Below are 23,892 nucleotides of genomic sequence, written 5' to 3'. Positions count from 1 at the left end.
TTTGTAAAGGTAATCCCTGTGCATTGCAATATAACATTTAGCAAATAACTTGATCCATGAAAAGTGCTGCTCTGCAACAGTTTTATTTTAAAGGCTTCTAAAAGTAGTTGATACCTCCCTCTGAAGTTTTTAATGCATTTAAGAAATGTAATATCCCCAAAAGTTGTTAACTGTAGCTAATAAATAACATTCAATATTTACCTTTTTTTCACATGGGCTTTATTGGCAAGGAGACAGTGAGGCAATTGCTATCTCAGAATAAGAGGAAAACTAGTTTCTTACTTCGTGTTGCTGTTAGCCATCTTAACTGTGAATCAAGACAAATCACTTTCCTCTTTTGCAGAATACCTTCAATTCATCGGAACAGTACAGATTTTGATTTATAAAATATTCAGTTCTATCACAGAAAGCACTATAAATTAGAACTGTTCTTGTCCTAAGACTTTTTGAGTCTTAAAGCTGTGACACATGCCAAGACACGTGGAATATTAACTGAAGCATTCAGTCATCTGAAAAATCCACTGGCATGTCTAAATCTCAGCACTCAGAACAAGGACATCTATTCATCAGAGAGCAGTGGTTACTTAGGGACAAACTGTTGAAGATTTTGTGCCTTCCCTTGACTCGGTATTTGCGTAAGTCTTGAACCAAGATAAACATATCCTTACACTGTCAAATTCATTTCTCAAGTTTCTTTTTCACACTTCCATTTTATGCTAAACATACTTCACCATGCACAGCCAGACAGTCCAGTAATATATCCACATGAGACTGAAGGTGTATCCTGCAGCAACCTAACAGCACCTGAGTTGCTGAGGCAATTAATTAACTAGGGATGTCAGCCCTCCCAGCTGGCATACAATAGGTTAGCTCTGTGAAACCTTGTTGGTGTGCAACAGCTGAGGGACTACCCCAAAATAGTGAATGCCGTGTCTGCAATCTCATCTCATCATTTTTTTAATAATGAATAGCAACCATAATATTTTGTGCCTATTTAATAGTAACAAGATTTCAAAGAAAATGTCAAGCTGGGTAATAATCAAACTCAGATCAAAGGAAGTTAGGTACTTGCCACAGAACCCCCAAGAATTTCTATCCTAAATATGCTAAGATTACTTACTTTTTTAATTTGCATTTTCCAACATTAATCATCAATGGCTTTATAAAATACCAGTAAATATTTACCTAAATAATGGTTTAAAGTCCCTTCTATAGGTGTAAGTGGATGAAACATAAATAAATAGGGTCAGGATGTATCGGTTGAAAGCATTTACAGTCCATATTGCTTATACGTACTTATACGGTCGTCTTGGTTAAGTATTGGAAGACCATCTCTCTAAACACCTAAAAATTACTTCAGATTTAATTCTCTCTAGTTCTTCAAAGAATACGTAAAGCGTGGGTCTTGGCCTCAAAGCCATTCACAGTCCCTAAGCACAGCCTTGTTTGGTGTAGATCTGATGCTAGGAATTACATGATGGCCCCCATTTATGACACCCTTCCCAATCCAGCACCTGAGCCCCTCTGGCATGGCCAGGGCCAGTGATGTGCAGGCACACTTACTTTGTTCAGCTGTGGAAGTCACTGTAACCTCTCACAGATGCATTCCCCAGTACCTACCATGTACTCTACCTTACAAATCTGTCATGAGATGCAGCTGGTATTCTCCCTAAGAACTGATACATTTGGAGCCCCAGTGACTTAAGTAAATCACTCCTATCTGCTTTGAGATCCTTTTTTTAAATGTACATGAATTAATGTTAGATTGATTCTGGCCTTTCTTTAGCCATTTCCAGCAGCCCTTGCTGGTGGCAGCTTGAAGCGCAGCCCAAGTTCTGCAGTTGTAACATGCAGTGACACACAGATCTTGGGAAATCTCACAGCAGGAATGCTTCTCATTACTATATTGAGTGATTTACAACTTAATACCTCTTTGACTACATCAGTTTGGCAATATTTGTCAGCATGACCATGTCAGATAAGATTATTTCTCTTTTGGCAGAGACTTAGTACTGGTGTGACCACACTGCTGCAAGAAGGCTTTTGCTGAAACAGCTTATTGTGCTGGCATAAGGGGTACAAGCAGCCCTGGCTAAAAAATGTTTTGCTTTAATTAACTCAGTTACGTTAAAAGGTTTTACTACTACATGGTGCAGATCTGGCCTGTGCCTTTCATCCCTTCTTCTCTTTTGCTGATATTAAGGCACTGCCACCTATTCTTCATTGTTCTTATGGTAGTTTATATTACAGCAGCTCCTAGAGGCTTTGAGTATATAGAGATTAAAGATGAGAATCTAATAGTGACACAAGTATCACTGCATATTAATAAATACTCATAATCATTCCATCTTAGTATGAGCAGCTGCTCAAAGAAAGAATAGTTCAGATGGGGTTATTATTTTGGGGAAGGTCCATGTCCAACCCTGAGGCAAGCCTGAAAGTTAGACTGAAGACTATGTGCATTGTAGGCACTATAGGCTAGGGAGAAGAGGCTGTTCTTTCTCCTCCTCTCCTCCCCACTGCATCATCCTACACATAAAAACAATGTTACTTGTGATGAGAAAATAAAGGTGTAACTCCTTGACTGTGAAGGAAGCTTCAATATCACGGTTACACAGTGAACACAAACTGTTTCAGATGAAAAATGACACTGCTAAGAAATTGAGCTAATAAATGCGTAGCAGATACTTATGGAGTAAACCAGATCAGTTATTTACAGCTACCCATAACTTTACAATGCCTTTATGATCATTCATCACTTGTAGTACTTGTATGGGCAACATGCATATAATGCTGGCATAATGTATAGCACATTATATATTAATATGTTGTATGACTTCTAATGTTCCCTTAATACCAAAAGTAATTGGATTAACAAGTAACCAAACAACCCAGCAATTCTGACAGTACTCATATGTTAACAGAGTGTAGTACTTTATCAATAGTAACTGCTGATCTACAGCTTTACCAAAGCCTGTATCACATTATCTTCATTGTATGCATTGTGGCATGTTGTGATTTAAAAAATACGTAAATGTAAAAGCAGAGATGTTAATCTATAACTGTTGCATTTTATCTCCGTTTCTTCTAGGGGCCTCAGGGACCTCAGGGTCAGCCAGGGCCACCTGTAAGTCCCTAAAAAAACCCCATGCCTATATTTTTCTGATTGTAATTGCATTTTATATACATATGAAGCCTCTAATATCTAACTTCTCCCATCTTCCAGGGACCACCTGGACCACCAGGACCCAGAGTAAGTTCTGTAACAACCCTAATCTACTTTTTTTTGTTTTTTGATAGTTGAAAATATCAGGACCCTCTTCAAATGCACTGCTTGTTCCCTCGCTGCACACGAAATGCAAATACATTTTTGACAACTTCCATCACTACAGTGATACGTTTTTTGAACCTTCATCTTACACTGTCAGTTCTGTTCTGCACACTGTTGAACCCTCAACAGGCAATACTCATGGACATACTTGTGTTTTTGACATGGGTTAGCTCTGTCACACTCTATAAGTTTTTTCTCCTGATCTGTATTTGAACATTCTGAAAGATAACAACAGAAAATTTTGTGCTATTTCTGGTCCAGATGTTCTCCCTAAACACACACACACACACAGATTTAGTTTGTTAAAGGATTGTGCCAGTTAGGACAGACTCAATATCTGAAGTGTCCTAAAGATGTCATGATGTACGTAATCTGATGTTGTGGTTTAAGCCCCACCCCTGAGAACAAATTGCAAGAATTAGATGCTTGTGTGGGTGACTTAATTCTTTGAAAACAAAACCCTAACCCACGTTGGCTTCCTCCTTCAGAGGCTGGTTTGTCAGTCTTGGTATTTGTTCACGCATCATGAAGACTACTTTGATCTGTCAGCTGCTAATGGCTGATTGAGATTATTCTTTGTGTGTGTCTCTGTAAAGGACTAACACCTATTCAACTTACCTGGATTGGTTTTCTTAAGGATATAAATTAAATGGCTGGGAGGAATAAGTTGGGGCATCAGTCTGTAACAATTATTGCAGTGTCTTTTTTCTAGATTCCAGGAACATGATCATTAAATTGGGCATGGGGGTGCTAATAAAAATTAAATATGCTTTTTCTGTACACATGCTTGCATTCTTTGGAATTGGAAGGGAGGATCCTGTTTTAAAAGTAAGTATTTACAATGAATTATTTTCTAAATTGACAAAATAATGAAGCTATCCTGTGTGTTGCTACAGTGCTCAAAGAATTTACCACCTGCATTTTAGAGTATTCCGGTTCGTCTTTTTATATTCTGAAGTGGTTTTTTGGGGGGTTGTTTGTTTGTTTGTTTGTTTTTTCCAGAAACAAGTGGACATCAATGCTGCTGTTCAAGCTTTGATTGAGTCAAATGCTGCACTGCAGATGGAAGTAATGTATTTCAGTGTATTTACACTATCGTACACGGAATGCATTTAGAATTGTATTTTTTGAGGACAGAACACGGATTCTTTACAACAACTTACTTTAAAATGAAGCGAGTACAGCAAGTAATTACTGTAGAACATAACTAAACATGCTAGGAGTTGTATGTTACAATTGAAGTTCAGAAAAACAGCAACAGTAGATTTCACTGTTCAAAATCTGAAACTGCTAAATATACTTTACAAATGTACAAATCCTTTTTTTACCCTATATCCACATTTTTCTGTTAACATGTCGTAATAATATATTTGCATGATCTTAGCCTATCTCTAACTTCACTGCTCTGATAATTTTAATAACATGTACTATTTTTTTTTATTGGAATATATTATTCTTACCCGATTTTATATGGCTGATTGCATGCATTATAAATACTTTGCTTCTTTCTGGCTATTCAATAGCCATTTGTCTTTTACTGCATATATTGTTGTTGTGATACTTCCTTGTGGTAACACATTTGCTAATGGCCCTTGGCAGAAATACCAGAATACTGAAGTAACTTTACTAGATCACAGCACAGAGATATTCAAAACGCTGCACTACCTTAGCAATTTACTACACAGCATCAAGAATCCTCTTGGCACTCGGGATAACCCAGCACGCATCTGCAGGGATTTGCTTAACTGTGAACGTAAAGTGTCAGATGGTAAGTGTCCACTTTCATTAAAGGTTGAACACAAGTAGGGTTTGGAATATGTTGCTTCTAAATGTTACTTTCTACATTAAAACTGTAATGTGTAGATTTTTTTTATTATGCTCTATGGCAGTGTGCCTGTCACAGCTATCTTCATTTTATTTAAGATAAAATTTCTGAATTTTAAAGATGAAAGTATGTAGCTAGCTAATAGTATGTCGGTATTAGAGACAGATACATATACATAAGTAAATAAAAGTGTCTAGAAAATTTGAAATTAAATGCAATTTAGTGTTTAAGAGTTACCAAGTATTTATAGCTAATCTTGCAATGAACTCTGTGTGGATCAGATTCTGGATTCCTAATGAGAAAATTGTATACAATACACTACACCTGCCAGATGTTGTATCCCAGAAGATCCTGAATCAATATTTCAAAAAAAATATATATTTAAACCTGTAATGTCAGTACTGTGACATAATTCAGTTCCTGATTGGCTAATAAAATAATAAATACCTGTACATATCCATATTATCAAGTATTAGCATTAGCAAGCTAAGGAGGAAATGGCAAATGAAGTTAGAGATTATGGGACAGTCACTGTTCTATGGCATATATAAGGATGGATCAGTTCTTTAAGACTCTAGTAGATGAGCCTAACCATTATTAGAACTGTGCTCTCCTAAATAAATCTCAGCTCTTAAGGGCAACGGAGGTCACTGACACAGTCCTCCACTTCAGAGGATTACACACACCCCCATAGAAATTGTAGAGCACAGGCTCGCCCATATTTAACCATAAATTAGAGTAAGCTAAATCTTGATCCAAGTTGCATGTGTCCAATTTCTTTTATTGGACCAAATCCCATGGATCATAGAATCATAGAATAGTTAGGGTTGGAAAGGACCTTAAGATCATCTAGTTCCAACCCCCCTGCCATGGGCAGGGACACCCCACACTAAACCATGTCACCTAAGGCCTCGTCCAACCTGGCCTTGAACACCGCCAAGGATGGAGCACTCACAACCTCCCTGGGCAACCCATTCCAGTGCCTCACCACCCTCTCAGTAAAGAATTTCTTCCTTATATCCAATCTAAACTTCCCCCGTTTAAGTTTGAACCCGTTACCCCTCATCCTGTCACTACAGTCGCTGATGAATAGTCCATCCCCAGCATCCTTGTAGGTCCCCTTCAGATACTGGAAGGCTGCTATGAGGATGCCCAATGACAAATACTCCTTACTACCATGTAGGAGCGTCTGATGGGAAAAGGGAGGATCTTCAACGTGCTGTGAGAGCAAGAGAACTTTGATTTTATGTTCCTGAATATATTCTCTGTGTAAAGCCACATACAAAGAAAAAAAATGCTAAGCTTTAATACAGGAAGAGTAGACTGGACAAACTGTTCTCACTATTTAGCTGTAGAAAAAGAAAATATTTTTGAAAGTATGACAGCATTCAGAAATCATTGTTTATGTAATCACAATTGAACAATTATGATAATTTTGCTCAGTATCTGTTATTAGTAGAATTATAATAGTGAAAGAGTTTCATGGGTTTTTTTCTTTCATTTCCTAGAAAAGCTATGGTGATAATATACCTAATACTTGCCAAAAAAGCATTAATATTTTAGCAAATTGTTTAGTAACAATTATATTTTGGTTCTATTTTCCATCTGGAATATATACTAATAGGAAAATACTGGATAGACCCAAATATTGGATGTCCTTCTGATGCTATTGAAGTTTTCTGCAACTTCACTGCAGGTGGTCAGACATGTTTAACGCCACTGTCTGTGACAAAGGTATGCATTGCTTCACAAAGACTGTATCTGTACTGGAACTCTGAACAAATGAATGCTTATTTACTTAACTCATAAAAAGATATTAGACTTCAGGGTTTTTTTCAATGTGCACCTTTGTGGAAGGACACGTTATACATTCTTTCACAGAAGTTATAGATTTTCTGGAGACAATAGATGTTAGTATAACCCTCACTTTGTTCATTTACTTCATTTACTCACCCTCTGTGTTGATAGAATTATTTTGGCTTGCCTTATACTTTCCTATCCAAAGCATAAAAATACACCTGAAATGCTTCTAAGCTACATTAGTAACTCATCACTCAGGGCAGCTAACTGTAGAGATGCTGCGATCATTGCAGTGGGAAGGAAGAAAATTATGGCGACTTTTTAACACTTAGGTACTTCTAAACGCTATTAGGAAGAGACTGGTTTCCTTTGTATCATTAGTCCATGCTCCTCTTTAGATGTAGTCCTAAAACCTTTGGGAATACATATCTTATATTTGTGGATATTTGCATATAAACCTTAGTCATTGAAGAGCATCAGAAATACCCTACAAACCATACTCATTCCTACATTTGGAAAATCCCTGGGTATGATCTAGTCTTGGAGAAGTTCTCATTGAGTAATGAGTAACTATGCGTTCTGTCTAAAATCAAAGTATACTTATGAAATTTTGGATTTTCAGTGGAATGTAGGTATTGCCAACACCTGCGGTCTAAGACAACCAAACAGCAGAATGATGTGGCTGCAGTTAAAACACTGTGATTATAATATCTTTATCTAAATCATAAAATCATTTGTTTTGCTTACTTAAAAATAGTGTTTTCTGCCCAGCTGCATTTCAACAATGTTGTAAGCATTAGGAAATGTTTATTTTTGAGCTTTGAAAATATCCTGTGAAAGCTTCTGTTTATAGTAATCACTGTAATAGAACCTAACAGCTCTCCTGACAAATACAAATCATGTTTTTTGGCACTGATCCCAGTGTATAAATGTTTAAACATGCTCCCATGCCTGAACACTGCATGTCACTTGGCGTTGTATGTGCATGTCACTTGGCTTTGCTGTGGCCATTTGGCATAGTCCAGCTGTAAGTCTAACGATGCATTTCTCTTGGAACTTAGCTGGAGTTCGGCGTTGGAAAAGTGCAGATGAACTTCCTTCATTTACTGAGCTCAGAAGCAACCCATAGCATCACAGTTCATTGTCTGAACACGCCGATGTGGGGATTAAATAAAGCAAGTGGCCAGAAAATGTCTGTTAGCTTCAAAGGATGGAATGGTCAAATATTTAAAGCAAATACGCTGCTTGAACCGAAGGTGCTTATGGATGAATGCATGGTAAATGCTCTTTAGCACATATTAAAACCATAATGTAGCTACTGTTTAGACATGATTAACTTTCTGCAAATAAATAACAGTAATTCAGATTCACATTCCTTGAAGCTCACTTCTTACTTTGTTCTGCATATGTCTCTATATGACAGCCTTTTGGTACTAAATTCAACATCTATCCAAATGTAAAAGCAGTTGCAGTAATACAGGGCATTTACACTTGCTGTTTGTATTGGGTGTCACGTATTTTGAGACTGTGCTAAGAAACTGGAGAGATACCGGAACAGAAATAAGGAGGTCCTCCAGGAAACTTCAGGAACAGTAACTCTCAAAATGAAAATTCGTACTTCAGTAAGAGTTCTGTTGAGGTTATCTAACACAAAATCATAGGTTCAGACATGCTGGAAATTATGTTTTGGCTATCTAAATATCTTTAAATTCACAGATATTGTTTGGTTGTATAATAAAATAATGATGATTGGAAGTAGACTTCATGGCTAACAAAATACTAAATCGTATTTGTATTTGGGAAAAATCAGAAGGGCTTATTACTTTTCTAATGCTTATTAGATTATTCCAGTCACCAAAACTTGAGCCATTTGGTCTTGGTAGAACACGAAACGCACCTTACAATTTCAGTATTTTATAGCTCTACTTTCATTTACAGTAATGACAGATGTGAGACTGATTCCATATTGATACGGGGTATTAAGTGAGATTTTTAATCTCAAGACAGAAAGTGCTTTTACTGAGGCACTTTGAAGCTTTTATGCTTCCAACCTTTATTAGCATGTGCTCATGAGATGCTCTAGCCTGTGTCACACAGATAAGGTATGGCCATTGATGCCCTTTTCCTCCATGTCACAGTCTGCTTGGGACTGTTTCAGTCCCTGAGAAAAATTAAGGCACACAGTGATGGCTGCTGAGAAGTGCTGTTTCTCTGTGGGATTCCATGGGATCTGTTGCTCTTTCTGTGGGAAACTATGTACTGTATAGATCTGCTACAGAATCTCACGTATTTCCTTCTCTGCAGGGATTTCACTTTTCAGTGGCACCCACTGTGTACTTAGTGGTTTCTAAGAACACGGTGGAGTAACTGCAAACATCAAGATACTCCCAGCCTCCGACAATGTTATCATGCTATTTTTTAATTTTTATGAGGTATCAATTTTTTATTGAGAGTTTTAAAGGATTAGAATAAACAAGTTCATGGCAAAAATGAAACTCTCATAAAAGGGCCTATACAGTCATTCAAGTGCCTGTAGACTTCATAACCTACTGAGTTCAAGACCTACTGTTGAGATTTGGAGTTCAATTTTGCAAGAGATCTAGGAGTCTATATGAGCCCAAGACTGCTTGCAAAGTGCCAGGTGCTCTGGTCTGAGCCATGCTGTGCTCCAGCCCTTCCAGCTGGATTCTAGGCTTGGCTTTTTTATAGTTACAGTTTTGCCAGGAGTGCCCATGGTGTTGCATGGGAGAAATGGCATTTATTAAATTACAGCAGTTTCTTTATGAACTGCTAGGAGAAGAAATGTTTTTGTACACTTCACTTCCTCCTCTCATTCTGTAAGCTCAGTTCCCATTTGTGTTTTGAAGCCTATCTTTGATACGAAACTAATATTCTGATCCTGTGTGTTGCAGATGGAAGATGGCAGCTGGCATAAGACACAGTTCCTTTTTCACACTCAGGACACTAATCAGCTTCCAGTCATTCAAGTTAACGCCCTTCCTCATCTCAAACCAGGACAGCAGCACTTCATAGAAGGCGGTTCAGTGTGCTTCCTTTAAGGTTTCTGTCCTCGGGTTGGTTGGTTTTTTTTCATCAACATGGAATTGCTGCATAGATTAAATGCAAAAGTAATGATCCATTACAGACAAAATAAGTAGGAAATTGAAGAATCATTTTAAATGATGTTGGTTAAAGAACCTCAGGAAGAGAAAGACTTCGTCCTAAGGAGAAATGGCATTTTAAAAGGAAAGAAAGAAAGAAAAAAACTACAACTTTCATAAAGTATTTAAAAATATATTGGTGCTTCCTTGCATAATTTTCTGGAACTGAGTACCTGAACATGGACTTTTTCAGGACCTCTGGTGTTCTCAGCAATCTGTTTAAGAGCACAGCAATAAAGCCACCCCGAGGAAAGCTGGAGACATACAATACTAAGGAGCAATACTGGCTAGTGCTCCTAAATGTGCAATAGCTTATATATGAAAAGTGAATTATGCCACAGTACAATACGTCTTCTTTTCTGAAACATTGTTTTATTATAGTCCTTGCTGGACACATACATCTTAACAGATGGCACACTACCTCTTTTGTGTTTTCCTGTCCATGTTGCCTTGGTGCTCTTCATAATACAAGGTGCTTGTGGCCTTAGCAGAGATTATTTGAGTCCCTTTTTATCTTTCAGACTGTATGTGCTGGTTACATCAGGATATGTTTCTGTTGTAAAGGTGCTTATTTTGAATCGTTGGTCATGTACTTCGTTACAATGAAAACATTATTTATGTGGATTTCTTGTTTTAAATATTTTTGTGTACTGTTGTGGAAATGGTATATGAGACAGCACGTTGAATAGGATGCATATAGTCAGAACACTTAGCTTTACAGCCATTGTAAAAAATGTTGTAGAAGAGCTACCTACAGTAGTTTTGAGGTTTGGATTCTGTATTTCAGTTAACATTTCTAATGCCAAAGGCATCTCAAGTTGATATATTGTGTATATATTTTGTAACTTTTGAAAAAATCTACTACAACACATTTTCTGAATGGCTGCTTCTAAATTATAATCGTTTCATCCACCTAGAAATTCCATTTTTCACACACTTATTAGATCATTTTGTTGTTTGGGTTTTTGGTTTGGTTTTGGTTTTTTTTGGGGGGGGGATTGTTTGTTAGTTTGATTTGGTTTGTTTGTTTTTTTAAGTAAGTCTAAAGTGTTCAATCATCTTTTTTCATTAATAAAAAAGAAAAATTTTACCATTAGGGGAAGCACTCGTCGTAATGATAGCCCTCTATCTATTATCAATCCAAAGTGTGCTCAGTAATACATGGCAAGGTGGTACCAGGCTATCCTGGGGAGCAGAGGAGTGTTCGAACAACTTGTTTAACTGTCTTGATCCACAGGAAACCACGCTTACCAAAGTATAATAAAATAAGCTTCCAAGCTGTCTGTTTGTCTTTTACTGTTCTGTTCCATATTATGTAGATCATTCTTAGTAAAGAACAAAATCCTCTAGAAGGGTACTTGTCAGGTGTCAATGCTTCTTTTACCACTGGGAAATGCATGTGCTTTGTGCCACGGAATACTGCCAGCGACTGCATTTACTTTTACAAGGTAATGTACATCCCATTTTACATTTCATATGGAAGCAGCAGTTTTGTTCCCTTAGAGAAAATCTGGTAAAACTAGTGACAAAGCAAGATTACAGAGTAACGATACAGGTTAGAGAATATGTCTCTCTCTTTGCATTTTCCAGGTCATTACAATCTGACAATATTATTTGATCCTTGCTGGTAGTTTGGCTGTGGAGCTGATGTTGTGACAAATGGATTAAGTTTGAGGTTTTGTAAGAATGTAATCTTTTAGAAGATGTATGTTGTTTCATGTCTGTTTTCATTAGTTTTCATTGCACTGTTTTGGGAAATTATTTATTAGTTTATGATTTATATTAGCGTGTCTCAGAAATCATTGATTTTAAAAGTGTGTTTTGGAAAGCCTCTTGTGCTCAGGCATCTTTACCAGAGCTCCTAAAGGTGTTCAGAGATCTTGTGCAGTTTTGTCCCACAATGTTAACAAGTACCTGTACACTGCTATTAATCTTATTTGGAAAAATTTCTGTTAGGAACAAATTCTTCCCCAAAGGGTGGTCAGGCGTTGTAACAGGATGGAAGTATTAAAAACCCGTATAGATAAGGTCCTTAGTGACATGGTTTAATGGTAGTCTTGGCAGGGCTGAGGAAAAGGTTGCACTTGGTGATCTTAAAGGTCTTTTCCAACCTCATGGATTCCATGATTCTAATGTTTTTATGGTTTCTGAGGTAGTCACTTATTTCGTTACCCTTAATTTTAGAGCAAGCCCTGAGCTTTTGTCATAACCGTTTTCCTTTTACTGCTGTTTTGCGTGGTTAAAAACCCGTTTAAAACCAGCTGGGAGGCGGAGCTTGTGAAATAGCCTGCAGCAGGCCCCTCCCAGCGAGGCCCTTCTCGGGGGCCTCCGCGCTCCGAGTGCCGCCAGGCGGCGCTGCCGCCCAGGAAAGGCCGCGGCTGGGACCGCCCCGCCAGGCACCGCGTGAGGAGGTGGTGCCGCGCGGCAATGGCGGAGCGGGGAGGTCCTGACAGCGCTCGGTTGCCGACGGGCGGGCGGAAGATATCCTTGCAGAGGTATCCCTAGGGGTAGGGGCACGGGCAGGGTGCGGGGCCACCTTGGGAGCTCCTTCCTCGGACTTAGCGAAAACTGGGGGCCGCCGAAGGGAAAAGGATGCGCCGGCCTCTCTTAGCGCCGTGGGCCTGCCCTAGGGGCTCCGCAGGGCCTGCTGCGGGCCGGGCCTGCCCCCCGGCCCCGGCATGTCTGTCCTCTGTCTCTGCAGCCCTTCTCGCCTCTCCTCTGAGTTTATGGAGAAGAGCAGCCGCCGCTGCGGTGGGCGCTGCCGCTGTTTTACGGGGTAGTTTGGTTTCAGAGGAGCGAGAGGGCTGTTGTGAGCGTGGGGTGTGTTTTGCCCTTGGTGGCTGTGCCTACTCTTGGATGTTAGCGGGGTCTGCACGCAGGAACCGCATAACAGGTTTTCTCTGGTGTAGCAGCTGAGCTGCCAGTGTACATTGGGCACTGTGGAGATACTGCAAAAAAGGAATCTTTATTTCTGCTTTGCAGTGTATGGAATCGTAGAACCACTGAATTAGCTAAGTTGGAAAAGACCTTTAAGATCATGAAATCCAACCACTACCCCAGCACTGCAATGTCCGCCACTAGCCCATGTCACTGAGTGTCTTGTCTACAGGGTTTCTGAGCACTTCCAGGGACGGCGATTCCACCACTGCCCTGGGATGCCTGTTCCAATGCCTGACTACCCTTTCGGTGATGAAATGTTTCCTAATATTATTCCTAAATATGAAAAGCTGTTTTGCTTATAATACATTATTTTGGCAACGTACAAAGTGACCTTTTTGCAGATGACACTGCTGGGCTTGTCCTTCACACCGGTGCTGTTAGTTAGCAGCGGGTGCGTGGTAGGGATGGGAAGAGCAGTATTTCAAGGCTTATGTTTGTCCTTTAGTATTTGAAAGAGATGGGTTTGTGCCATTCTTGAAAACTTTACAGATGGGGAAGCATTATTTCCCTTCCCCGTTTATCAGAGTTTAAAAAAATGAAAAATGACAATTGCTTCAGTTATCAGAAACTTTTTCCTAAGAATAGGAGAAACATCAGTTGTAATAGCCTACTTAAAATAGAGAAGATTGTATTTGTAGAGGATTTAGTTTTTTCATGAGATATTCGTTATCTGTATGTCTAAAGCTTCCACATTGTGCCTGAGAGGTTCCCTGACTTTGGGATTCACATTTATCAAGAGATACTTTTTACTTCTTTCAGATGTGAAACATGTAGTCAAGAGGAAGCTAAGTACAGGTGTCCACGGTGCATGAAATACTCGTGCAGGTATCTGTTATCTGAATTAAACTGGTTTGGTTATTTGCCCCACTCATCCTGAATACAGAATGTTAATGCTTTTCTTTTTGTCATTTCAGTCTGTTGTGTGTGAAGAAGCATAAGCTTGCATTGAGCTGTAATGGAGTCAGGGATAAAACAGCATTTGTCTCCATAAATGAATTTACCGACTTGAATCTTTTGAGTGGTAAGAATATTCCTTGTGATTTTTAAGATTACTTGGTTTTACAAGGTTAGTTTCCTGGTTTTGGCTCGGATAGTTCATTTTCTTCCTAGTAGTTGGTGCAGTGCTGTGTTCTGAATTTAGGATGAGAATAATGTTGAGAACAGACTGATGCTTTAGTTGTTGCTGAGCAGTGTTTACAGTAAGGCTTCTCAGCCTCCCACCCCATCTCACCAGCGAGCAGGCTGGGGGGCACAAGAAGTCAGGAGGGGACACGACCAGGACAGCTGACCACAGCTGACCAAGGGGATATTCCTCACCATATAGCATCGTGCTCAGCACAGGTACTGGGGAGGAAAGCTAACGGGGGGCCGCTGCTCAGGAACTAGCTGGGCACAGGTCAGCAAGAGGTGAGCAATTGTATTGTGCATCACTTGTTTTATATAGTCTGATTTTTCTATCGTTACTATTTTTTCCTTTCTTTTCTGTCCTACTGAATGACAGCACTACGTTTGGTTTTTTTACCCTCAGATTATCGATTCTTGGAAGATGTAGGAAGGGCAGCTGATGCTGCTGCTCGACATCTTACTGTGCATAATCCAACAGCAAAAAAAATGGTAAGTTTGAAATTAGCAGCTTGGTTTATCAGAGGGTTTACTACCTATGAATTCCCAATGAGGCAGTCCCAGTACAGTTTTCAGAGCTGATACCTCTCTTATGAAAGTATGAATGACCCTGAATATTTGGGGCCAGAAATCAAAAGAAGTCTTCAGGTTTATGTAATGATACTATTGATGGCTATGTCCATTTGCTATAAGAAGTTAAAGTTGCTAACAGTGTTTTATTCTTAGAAGTGATGCGTGACCACTCCTGCTGTTTGATGACAGATGCGTGTTAAGAAAGCCTGAGTGTTTCCTCCTATCTCCACATCTTTTTTTGAAGTTTTAAATAAGAAATTCCCAGGTGAACAGTGAGTTTATTGAATTAAAAATTATTACATGCTTCCCCTCAACCGAATGAAGGCGACTAGACTTCTGCAAAGAATAAATCTAAACAACAGTGAAGTAAAAGCCAGCCTTCTACAGGTGACAGGGGATTTTTGCTGAAACTCCTCCAGTTCTAGTAAAGCACTAATGAGATCACAGAAATTTACTGCTTTTCCTGAAAGTTCTGTGATGATAAACTGTGAAGACCAGGAGGGGAAAACAGACAAACCACAGCAAACCAAAATCTACTCCAGAATACTTGATTTGTTGATATGTCACAGAAAGGCATCAGGGCGATGTTGTTTTCTAGTCTTGTGAAGCTATGTTCAAATACTAAACTCAGTTGGAGAGAACTCAGGTTGATGACAGAGTAAATTCAGAAGACTCCAGCTTTCTCTCAGGCTGAAGTCATTCTCTCTGCTTGCGCTGGTCACCATGATGTCTTGAAAACTTTCACTGAAAGTGGTGAGATGCTGCACAGGTAGCAGGTTTTAGGGTGTGATATTAACATGTTTATGAGATGATACCCTTAGTGCAACCTTCAAATTGGAATTTATCATAGTGGCTAAGATGGTGCTTGTGCATCCCGTCTGCTAGCGGGCTTGTAGCCCAAAAACCAGCTCTGTGTTTGGTTGTCTGTGCCTTTCCCAGGGCGTTAAAAAACTTTTATTATGAAGAAGTCATTGGCATGTTGTTTTGCAGCATGGGAAAACTTCACCTGAGAATGTTTCAGATAGTTTCTAGGCTTACTTGATTAATTTTTCATGTGATGGGTTTTTTTAAAGCAAAGTACTTCATTAAATATGGCCTTTTTTCTATACTTTTCCCATAATTCCTGTCAGCATTACTCTTTTACTGTTTAAGTTTGGGGTTTGGAATATATTGTTCATATGTTTATTTAAAAGTTGTTTTATTTTTGCTAGTTATATGGCTTGAGAAACAAAGCTCGAAAGTGTGACATTGACCTGAGAACACTGCCTGTTGGGTTTACAAAGAGAAGAGAAAATTCAACCACCTTCAACTACATGTGAGTTTTCAGTTGGTTACAGTCAGCAATATTTTGTTTTCATTGAACGCATAACGGTGTGAATCTGGATTCATTTCAGCATGCTTGCTGTTAAAATCCATTAGATGCATAATTTTTTTACAGAAGCTGTCTAGATTTAATATTTTGTCCTGCAGGTTTTCATTTTTTAGGCTCTTTGACATCATCAGCTTATGCAATTCACACTTTGTTTGGAGGAACACCAAGAAGAGTAACTGGAGGAAGAGTCAATAATGTTGTGGTTTTCCATATTTAATTAACATTGAGTTTTGCTGGAAAAGAAAACACTTCTTTAAAGGTTTATGATAGAGGATTGATGTAGAATGATTGCAGAAGTGCCTCTCTCTGAAAAGGATGACTTTTAAGTCTGAAGAGATGCTTCCAGTAACAGTCATTGTTGTGATTGAAGTTGCTGTGCTGGATGATGTGGATGCTTGTATGGTGCAGCTTAGAGAGGCAGACAGATGGGAATTTGGGAAAAAGGCTAGGAAGATTCTTAAGTGTTCTTCCCTTTATCCACTCTGTGGCATTTTTCACAGTATCCAGAGTTTGTATTTTGAAGTACATTCACTGTAGTAGTAAGAAAAACCCTACAAAATGTTTCATTATGGCTGGCAGTGTTCAAGGCCAGGTTGAATGGGGCTTGGACCAACCTGGTCTAGTGGAAGGTGTCCCTGCCCATGGCAGGGGGTTGGAGCTGGATGAACTTTAAGTCCCTTCCGACCCGAACCGTTCCGTGGCAGGGAACAGGTCTGGAGTTGCGCTCGGTGTTCCGTGAGAGCACATACGAGCACCCCTCAGGTTGTGGCTGCCCGCCGTTTTAGCGCTCCCCTCGATGGCCTAAGGCGCCGGAGCACGGGGTGGCCACCAGGTGTCGCTCTCTGACGGAGGAGTAGCGGCCCTCGGCACTACGGAGACTGAGGCGCGAAGGAGATGTGGATGTCCAGCGCTGCAAAGATGCGTATTGTACTGCGAGGGAGAGCCCTGGGTGGGCCATGGGGAGAAAAGAAAAATGGGGCACTTTCTCCACCGTCACCCCACAGTTACACCACGGAGGCTCTCCCTAGGAACAGGCAGGGTGGCAGCTCCACACCTGGCAGATGTGAGTCGCGTGGGCTGTCTGCCTCTGCCCTGACTTTCTTTGCCTTGGCTGCGTGCTCTACCATTTACAGGTATCTTGTGCTAGTCTCATGCTGTTGAAGTACCTCGGTCTTAGAGCTGAGTTTAATTTTCCTTGTGGATAAAACAACATAAACACCTTTAAGGTATACAGGTGGCGAGTAGCCTGTAAGAGCCAGAGCAAATGCAGAAAGACCAGGGATGCTGGAATCAGCAGCTAAGAGGAGGATATAAGAACAGAAAAGGCATGGATACAGCAAGGTTCGATGCTGGGAAGATCCTGGGTGTAGTACAGCGTTGTGCTGACAGAGATTTGTTCTCATGTTCTGTGGTTTTCAGTTCTTTTTCTCTAGAAAGCCTTTTTGGGTACACACTGAAACATAGCTCACAGTTAAGCTTTGAGCAGATTATGTTTTCATGCATCTCATGTGCTTTAGGTTGTTTAACAGAAGCAGATTTAAAAACTGGAAGGATGGGGTAAGGAAGGTAACTTATTGGCAAATAGGCATGCAAATATTTCACAGGCTATCTGGGGGAATGCCTTGCTGGTTTGTGTTAATCTTAAAGCCCTGGGGTATTTTTGTTGTTGTTTTGGAATGCTGTCCTTTCTGGGATTTTCACATCCCACCAGAAAGAACATGTAATGTTCTCTCTTCTGAAGATGATAATCACTCTCTCTTTCCTGTAAATGTTGTCTAGAGGTATGGAATATGCTCAGTAAGTACTACACAAAGGACATGTTTCCCCTGTTTTGCAGCGACTGTTACTCACACATCAATCAGCTTTTTGAAATCGGTGCTGTAGATTAAAAATCTTTGGTTTTGCTTGTTTGTTTTTTAGGGGGGGTTGGTTGGTTGGTTGTTTTTAATTGGCATGTTCTGCTTATTCTCCTTAAGTGGTTTCCCGAGGAATCAAACCTCAGGATTGATTCAACCAGGGAGTATCAGCCATTTAACACCTATCCCATATGAATTCATGACACCCATAATGTTTTGTTGAATACTACATTCAAATGGGTTAAAGCTATGTGAACAGTTATGTTATATGAACTTAACACCTGACTGTGGTCAGGGACTGGTGTGTCTATTCTTCTGTAGAACTGAACCCTTTCTCATGCTGTTTGTCAGTTGAGATATGCAGAGGGGTTGCTCCATAAGGTGCAGGTTGGTTGGAAGCTGCTCTCAATGTATGTGCATGGAAAGCTGAGCACAGTCTTCTCTGATGTCCTCTTCACACTCTTCGTGCAAGCCAAGCTGTTGGACTATACAAAGCAGGAATCATAGTAATCTAAAACTAGGAAGTATAGAATGTGTTCTTGTGTCATCACCTTCCTCTGCCAGGTCTGGAGGACAGATCAGTGGTTGTTCGGATGTGTTAACTGGATTTAATTTCCTGGTTTCCATTAGTTTGTTTACTACACTCAGTGTTGTGAAAAGTGTATGTGCCAGTGCTGGGCAACACATCGATTAGACTAACCTTGAATATCTAGATAATGGAAGGTCACTAGAAAGTAGAGTGTGAGTCCAGTTTGTGAACTCATGGGACATCTGACTTAGAGATTGTTTAGGACGCCATATTTGCAAATTATTTCCAATGTGCTGCTTCACCCAACCTTTCCTGCCATTTCCAGTAGAAACAGCAGCTCCCCTTCTGGATACATGCTGCCATGGAGTTGAAGTAGCCTGTTGCGATAACAAGCCTTTGGGAAAGGAGTGGACAAATGTTAACAGGTTGGGAAGAGGGCTGAGGCAGGAACTGAGGAGCTCCAGCCAGTAGGTCAAATGCGAAGAGGGGAGGAAGCTTGCAACTCCATGCCTCCTGGTCCTCTGGCAGGAGATGGCGACAGCGGTGAGATGCTGAAATGGGACAGTGCAGTTCCCTCAGCCCTGTGGTCAGTGGTGCCCTGCTCTGAACCTTCCTTCTGCTTATGCTGTCATAGATGTCTCCATCCAGCTTCCTCCCTACTCCATTCACGGCACATCCCAGACAAAATCTTACCTCCTCCCTGCCAAGAGGGCCCAGAGAGCTGCAAGTCTTGATGGAAGGCATGCCTGCAGCTTGGAAGCATCTGAACAGATAATATATGTGAGAGAAGAAGGAATCCTTTTACTTATCTCTATTTAATTTTGATAACAAAATAAGGTGTGGAAACTTGGGTTTAGCATCAGTTAAGAGAGAGGTAGTGTTACAGAAGCTACTTTGAGGTATACCTGAAAGCCCTATAATGTCAACTTTCATGCTTAGCTAGGTGAGGGTAATTAAAATAAGTTGTTTAAAGTGTTACTGATCTTCAGAATTTAAGGAGTTACCTGAGCTGGGTCTTGGGCTAATACTACACCAAGGGAGCTGTTAAACTTGAATTTAGTTGTCACATAGTACATAGTTTTGCTTCTTTTCTGAGACCTGCCAAAGTAAGTTCCCAGGCAAAGGAATGCTACTCTGGTGTGATCAGAGAGGTGGATGTTCATTCATCTTGGTAAATGACTAGCTTTTCAGAACACCCCCATGTGAAGACAAGTACTGACTGAGTTCTGTACCTGAGATTTTTTTTTTCCCTCTAGCAACAAATGTTTTGTTCTCATAGTGAATATGATGGTGATTTTGTTTATTTTCAGAGTTAAAAAGGATGGTAGTTTTAGCCCGTTCTTCATATAAGATTATTACAATTTGGGTTTCTTGTCCTTGCCAGTGTCTCTTTGATTTACGCAGGACTCTCAGTTCAAGCCCAGCATGTTTGATTATTGCAACACGTATGGTTAGTAACATCTGGTGTTGGGAGGCCCTTGATAGAAGACCATATGAGTTACAAAGGATGTGCATTTCAGTTTCTTCATTGATTGTCTTGCTGTTTACTGTAACTAGGAAACATGAACTTCCAGTAGACAAGAATTATCTTGATGAAATTTGAACAAAATGCAGACATCTTCTCTATGTGCTGCTATTAGAAATGCAACAAAGTCAGTTTGGCTCTAGGAACACAGTTGTGGGGAGAGGGAAGTGAAATCATTATACCTCTGCATGCTCTCTTAATTTATTTATTGTCTTAATCCACAAGAGAATCTAGTCACTTAGGCTGAATCTTCATTGCTTAAGGAAGTTGAGAAAGGCAACATTATCCTAAGGTGTAGATAGCAAACGTCCAGTATTTCAATTAAACTGTAGTGCATTAGGTGAGAGTACTGTGTATTGTCAAGTGGAAGGATAACTGGTCCTTCATAAAACTTCTTTATGTCCTTTTCACCTCTTTGTCCATTCAAAATAACATAGACAGGAAATACCTCGGTATTTGTGCTTTGATGTAAGATGCCCTCTATACTATTTTTAAAACATTTTGAGAATATTAGTTGCTAAATCTAAACCAGTCATCAGTGAATCACTGTGTTTGACAGGCTGGCAGAAAAGGACTTCTGCAGAGCCAGAACTGCAACTGGTATTTGGATTTTTTTGTCAGTATATATTTTATATATATATATACATATACACACATAAACACACATTTTGAAAGGTTAAAAGAAGGATTTTATATACTTAAAAAATTCTGTTGCAGTCTAGGCAAAATTGACTGTTCAGGGGAAACCTAGACAAGAAGCTTAAGCCTTATGAGATACTTCATGAATGTTTTAAGAAATACTTAAACACTGGACACTTCTAAAAATCTGCCAAGGCACTTAAGTGTATTGTCCAAATCCCAGAGTCCTTTGTAGATCTGTCCTTTAATTCCCAGCAGCTGTACTGCCTACACCTGCAGTACTTGGAGCATCTTCTTAGATACTGCTTTATCTGTGAAAGATGATGAGAAGTTTTGCAGTTGTTCTAACTGGAGGTAATAGCCACTCTGTGTGTACCACTGTTGTCTTTGTAACATCAGAAATGGAAATCTTTCAGTTGTTGCTGTGAAAAATGTAAAACTTATTTACATGTAGTTCTGCAAAAACTGCAGTTGATGATAGAAAATGAGGTTTTGGGAGTTTAAGGAGAAATGAAAGGGAAACAGTTACTTTGCTTTAGCAGAAGAGTAATTGCAAAACAGCCTGTGAAGTTCTGAACATAATTTGCAGCTAGATCTCACGCAGGCGAAGAGGTGCTTGGCTCCTCTTCTTCCCTCTGATCAGTTTCCATGCTTCTGAAGTAGCCGAACTAGGATCTGAAGCCAAGCAATGCAGGGATGGGCTATGATGCTGCTTTTACTGACATCAGTGTGATGTGCCCAAGCGCATTTACTGATGTGCTTGTGCTTCATCCAGATCTCTGCAATTTAGTAGTCAGTGCCTTGGTATTCAAGAAAACCGTGGAGTGGTGTTCCATGGCAGCTGAGCGGCATGGAACACTGCATGCAGTGAACTGTTTCTCAACTGCCTGTGACTTACTCAATTAAGCATTTTCATTTAGAAAAGAACATAGTACATGTCAGTTGTATTTGAAGGAAATACTACCCCAGTGAGCCATAATGGAAAATGAAGTCAGTGAGATCTGGAGCCAGGATATCAAGTTTTAATCAGAATTTGTTGTGAAGCAGCTTTGATAGCATCTGCAGTTGACATCAAGTTCTCTAACTGGGCAGAGATCATTGATGGTGATGGATGCTTCACTTTAATAACAGGCAGGCAGTGGGTTCTACCCAGTTTTTAATCTGTATTACCTGCTTGCCTTTTACTTTCAGGCAAGAATACTTCGAAGAGGCATGAAGTAGTTAGCTGCAGTTTCAATATTAGCTTGCAGGGAGAAAAAAAATACATAAATCAAAGTTTCTTTTTTTCCGAAGTGTCCTGGTTTTAGCTGGGATAGAGTTAATTTTCTTCCTAGTAGCTGGTGCAGTGCTGTGTTTTGAGTTTAGTGTGAGAATGATGTTAGTAACACACCCATGGTTTAGTTGTCAACTCAGTAGCGCTTACTGCGATCAAGGAGTTTTCAGTCTGTAATGCACTGCTGGTGAGGAGAGGCAAAGGAAGCTGGGAGGGAGCAGAGACAGGACACCAGACCCAAGTTAGGCATAGTGTATTCCATACCACAGCGTGTCTTGCCCAGTATATAAACTGGGGGGAGTCAGCTTGGAGCCGCCAATCACTACCCAGGAACTGTCTGGAGATGGTGAGTGATTTACCTGTGCATCACTTGTGTTTCTTGGGGTTTATTCCTCTTTCTTTCTCTTATCTTCCTTTTCATTATCATCAGTAGTATTGTGGCAGCATGGTGCTTAGTTGCCGGCTGGGATTAAACCATGACACAAAGTGAAACTTTTAGATAAGGAATAATTTTTTACCTTCAGGGTTCAGAATCCCCAGTTAACAATTATGAGCAGATAGAGGAGAGGAATCACAAAGCATGTTGCACAACTCTGCTGAATCACGTGTTGCTTTGGGGAACTTGGCCTTCATTAGTTCTTTTTATTCTAATTATTAGCTCCTTGGAGCTAGGGTTCTGATTTTGCTTACACTACAGGAAGTGTAGTTCAGCTGTAAAACTTACTTTCTTCCTAGGAATAACTAGGTATGGAAATTATTATTTATTTTATAAGAGTACTTTTTATTGAAATGCTTGCGTGTAAAAGTTGGTATCAGTTAACTGAACTTACCAGCTGAGTTTACTGTTTTGCTATTGGATATGCATACACTTGTCTCTGCAGCCAGCTAGAACCTGCTGGATAATGTTTCATTCGCCTAATAGATTAAACAACATGTTGGAACAATACTGTTTACTTTTAATTGTAGTACCTGAATCTTTGCATAACTGATGGTGATTATCCTTCATATAATGCTTCACAGAATCTTAAGTAGTGCTTAAAACAACAACAACAAAAAAAAACAGGGATGGGGGAGAAGTATCATTAAACATTCTTATGCTTCACACAGATGTCTGGCCTCTTGATTTCTAGATGCTAGTAGTACCCTCCTTCCTCTTCCAGATCTTTGCTGTTTATCATGAGTGTTAAATTTCTGAACCAGAGCAAAGGACCATGCACATATCTTTTAGATAGTGCTTTTCCTTAGGAGGTTCTTTTAGCCAATGTTGTTGCGCTCACCATACTGAACTGGAGAATTTTGAGCAATGAGAGGAAAAACGCTTTGTCTTCAGTCAGTATTGACTTCAGCAGCATTTCTGCAGACAAGTAGGAAGACAAAAAGAGATTTCCTAATCTGGCAAAGTAATCTTTTAGTGATACTGTCTTTCTTAACATGATACTGCACTGGAACCATGCATCATAAAATCATAGAATTATGGAATGGTTAGGGTTGGAAAGGACCTAAAGATCATCTTGCTCCAATCCCTCTGCTTCTATATTCAGGAATTAGTTATGCTAGCAGGAAAAGTGAAGATGAGTCTTAAAACTAGCAAATTGGAGAGAGGAACATGACATCAATTTTCGTCTCTACAAAAAGCTTCCTAATCTTTCTGAAAAATGTTCTTTCTAGCTTCCATTATCCCTATCGTGCCAAAGTGCAGCTTGCTCCCTGCCCATGATACATTTTCTGTTGAGGCCATCACTGCTGTGAACAGGAAAGTCCCCTGTTTTGTGTAGAACCTGGCTTCAGCTGGCACCTCTGGCTATGACTTTTGCACGAGTTTGGCAACCAGTCCCAGGTGGTATGCTGAAAAGCAGATTCCTTTTCTGAAATGAAAAGGCATTTATACATATAGAAAGTCAGCTGGAAGAGAGTTGCTCTTAAAATATGAAATGCTGTTGATCAGA

The 23,892-nt window shown here is 39.8% G+C and overlaps 2 protein-coding genes across 2 annotated transcripts in view; both read left to right on the top strand.

The window, feature by feature from the left end:
• COL24A1 (collagen type XXIV alpha 1 chain) overlaps positions 1 to 10,015 on the top strand; it is a gene marked incomplete at both ends in the record, with an annotated part of 135,486 nt that extends 125,471 nt beyond the window's left edge. The window contains 7 exons of the mRNA XM_080624318.1: positions 3,092 to 3,127; positions 3,227 to 3,253; positions 4,334 to 4,399; positions 4,931 to 5,099; positions 6,781 to 6,890; positions 8,018 to 8,233; positions 9,869 to 10,015. Of these exons, the coding sequence (XP_080480444.1) occupies positions 3,092 to 3,127; positions 3,227 to 3,253; positions 4,334 to 4,399; positions 4,931 to 5,099; positions 6,781 to 6,890; positions 8,018 to 8,233; positions 9,869 to 10,015 (771 nt within the window). The remainder of the gene's footprint in view (positions 1 to 3,091; positions 3,128 to 3,226; positions 3,254 to 4,333; positions 4,400 to 4,930; positions 5,100 to 6,780; positions 6,891 to 8,017; positions 8,234 to 9,868) is intronic.
• A 2,470-nt stretch (positions 10,016 to 12,485) lies between these two features.
• Positions 12,486 to 23,892, top strand: part of ZNHIT6 (zinc finger HIT-type containing 6) — a 34,162-nt gene continuing 22,755 nt past the window's right edge. Inside the window, exons 1-5 of the mRNA XM_080623557.1 lie at positions 12,486 to 12,612; positions 13,817 to 13,882; positions 13,972 to 14,078; positions 14,586 to 14,671; positions 15,964 to 16,067. Coding sequence (XP_080479683.1) covers positions 12,545 to 12,612; positions 13,817 to 13,882; positions 13,972 to 14,078; positions 14,586 to 14,671; positions 15,964 to 16,067 — 431 coding nt within the window. The 5' untranslated portion in view covers positions 12,486 to 12,544. The remainder of the gene's footprint in view (positions 12,613 to 13,816; positions 13,883 to 13,971; positions 14,079 to 14,585; positions 14,672 to 15,963; positions 16,068 to 23,892) is intronic.

Source organism: Psittacula echo (genome assembly GCF_963264785.1).
Source record: "Psittacula echo genome assembly, chromosome: 7".
Lineage (NCBI taxonomy): Eukaryota > Metazoa > Chordata > Aves > Psittaciformes > Psittacidae > Psittacula > Psittacula echo.
This window is presented reverse-complemented; position numbering and strand designations above follow the sequence as displayed.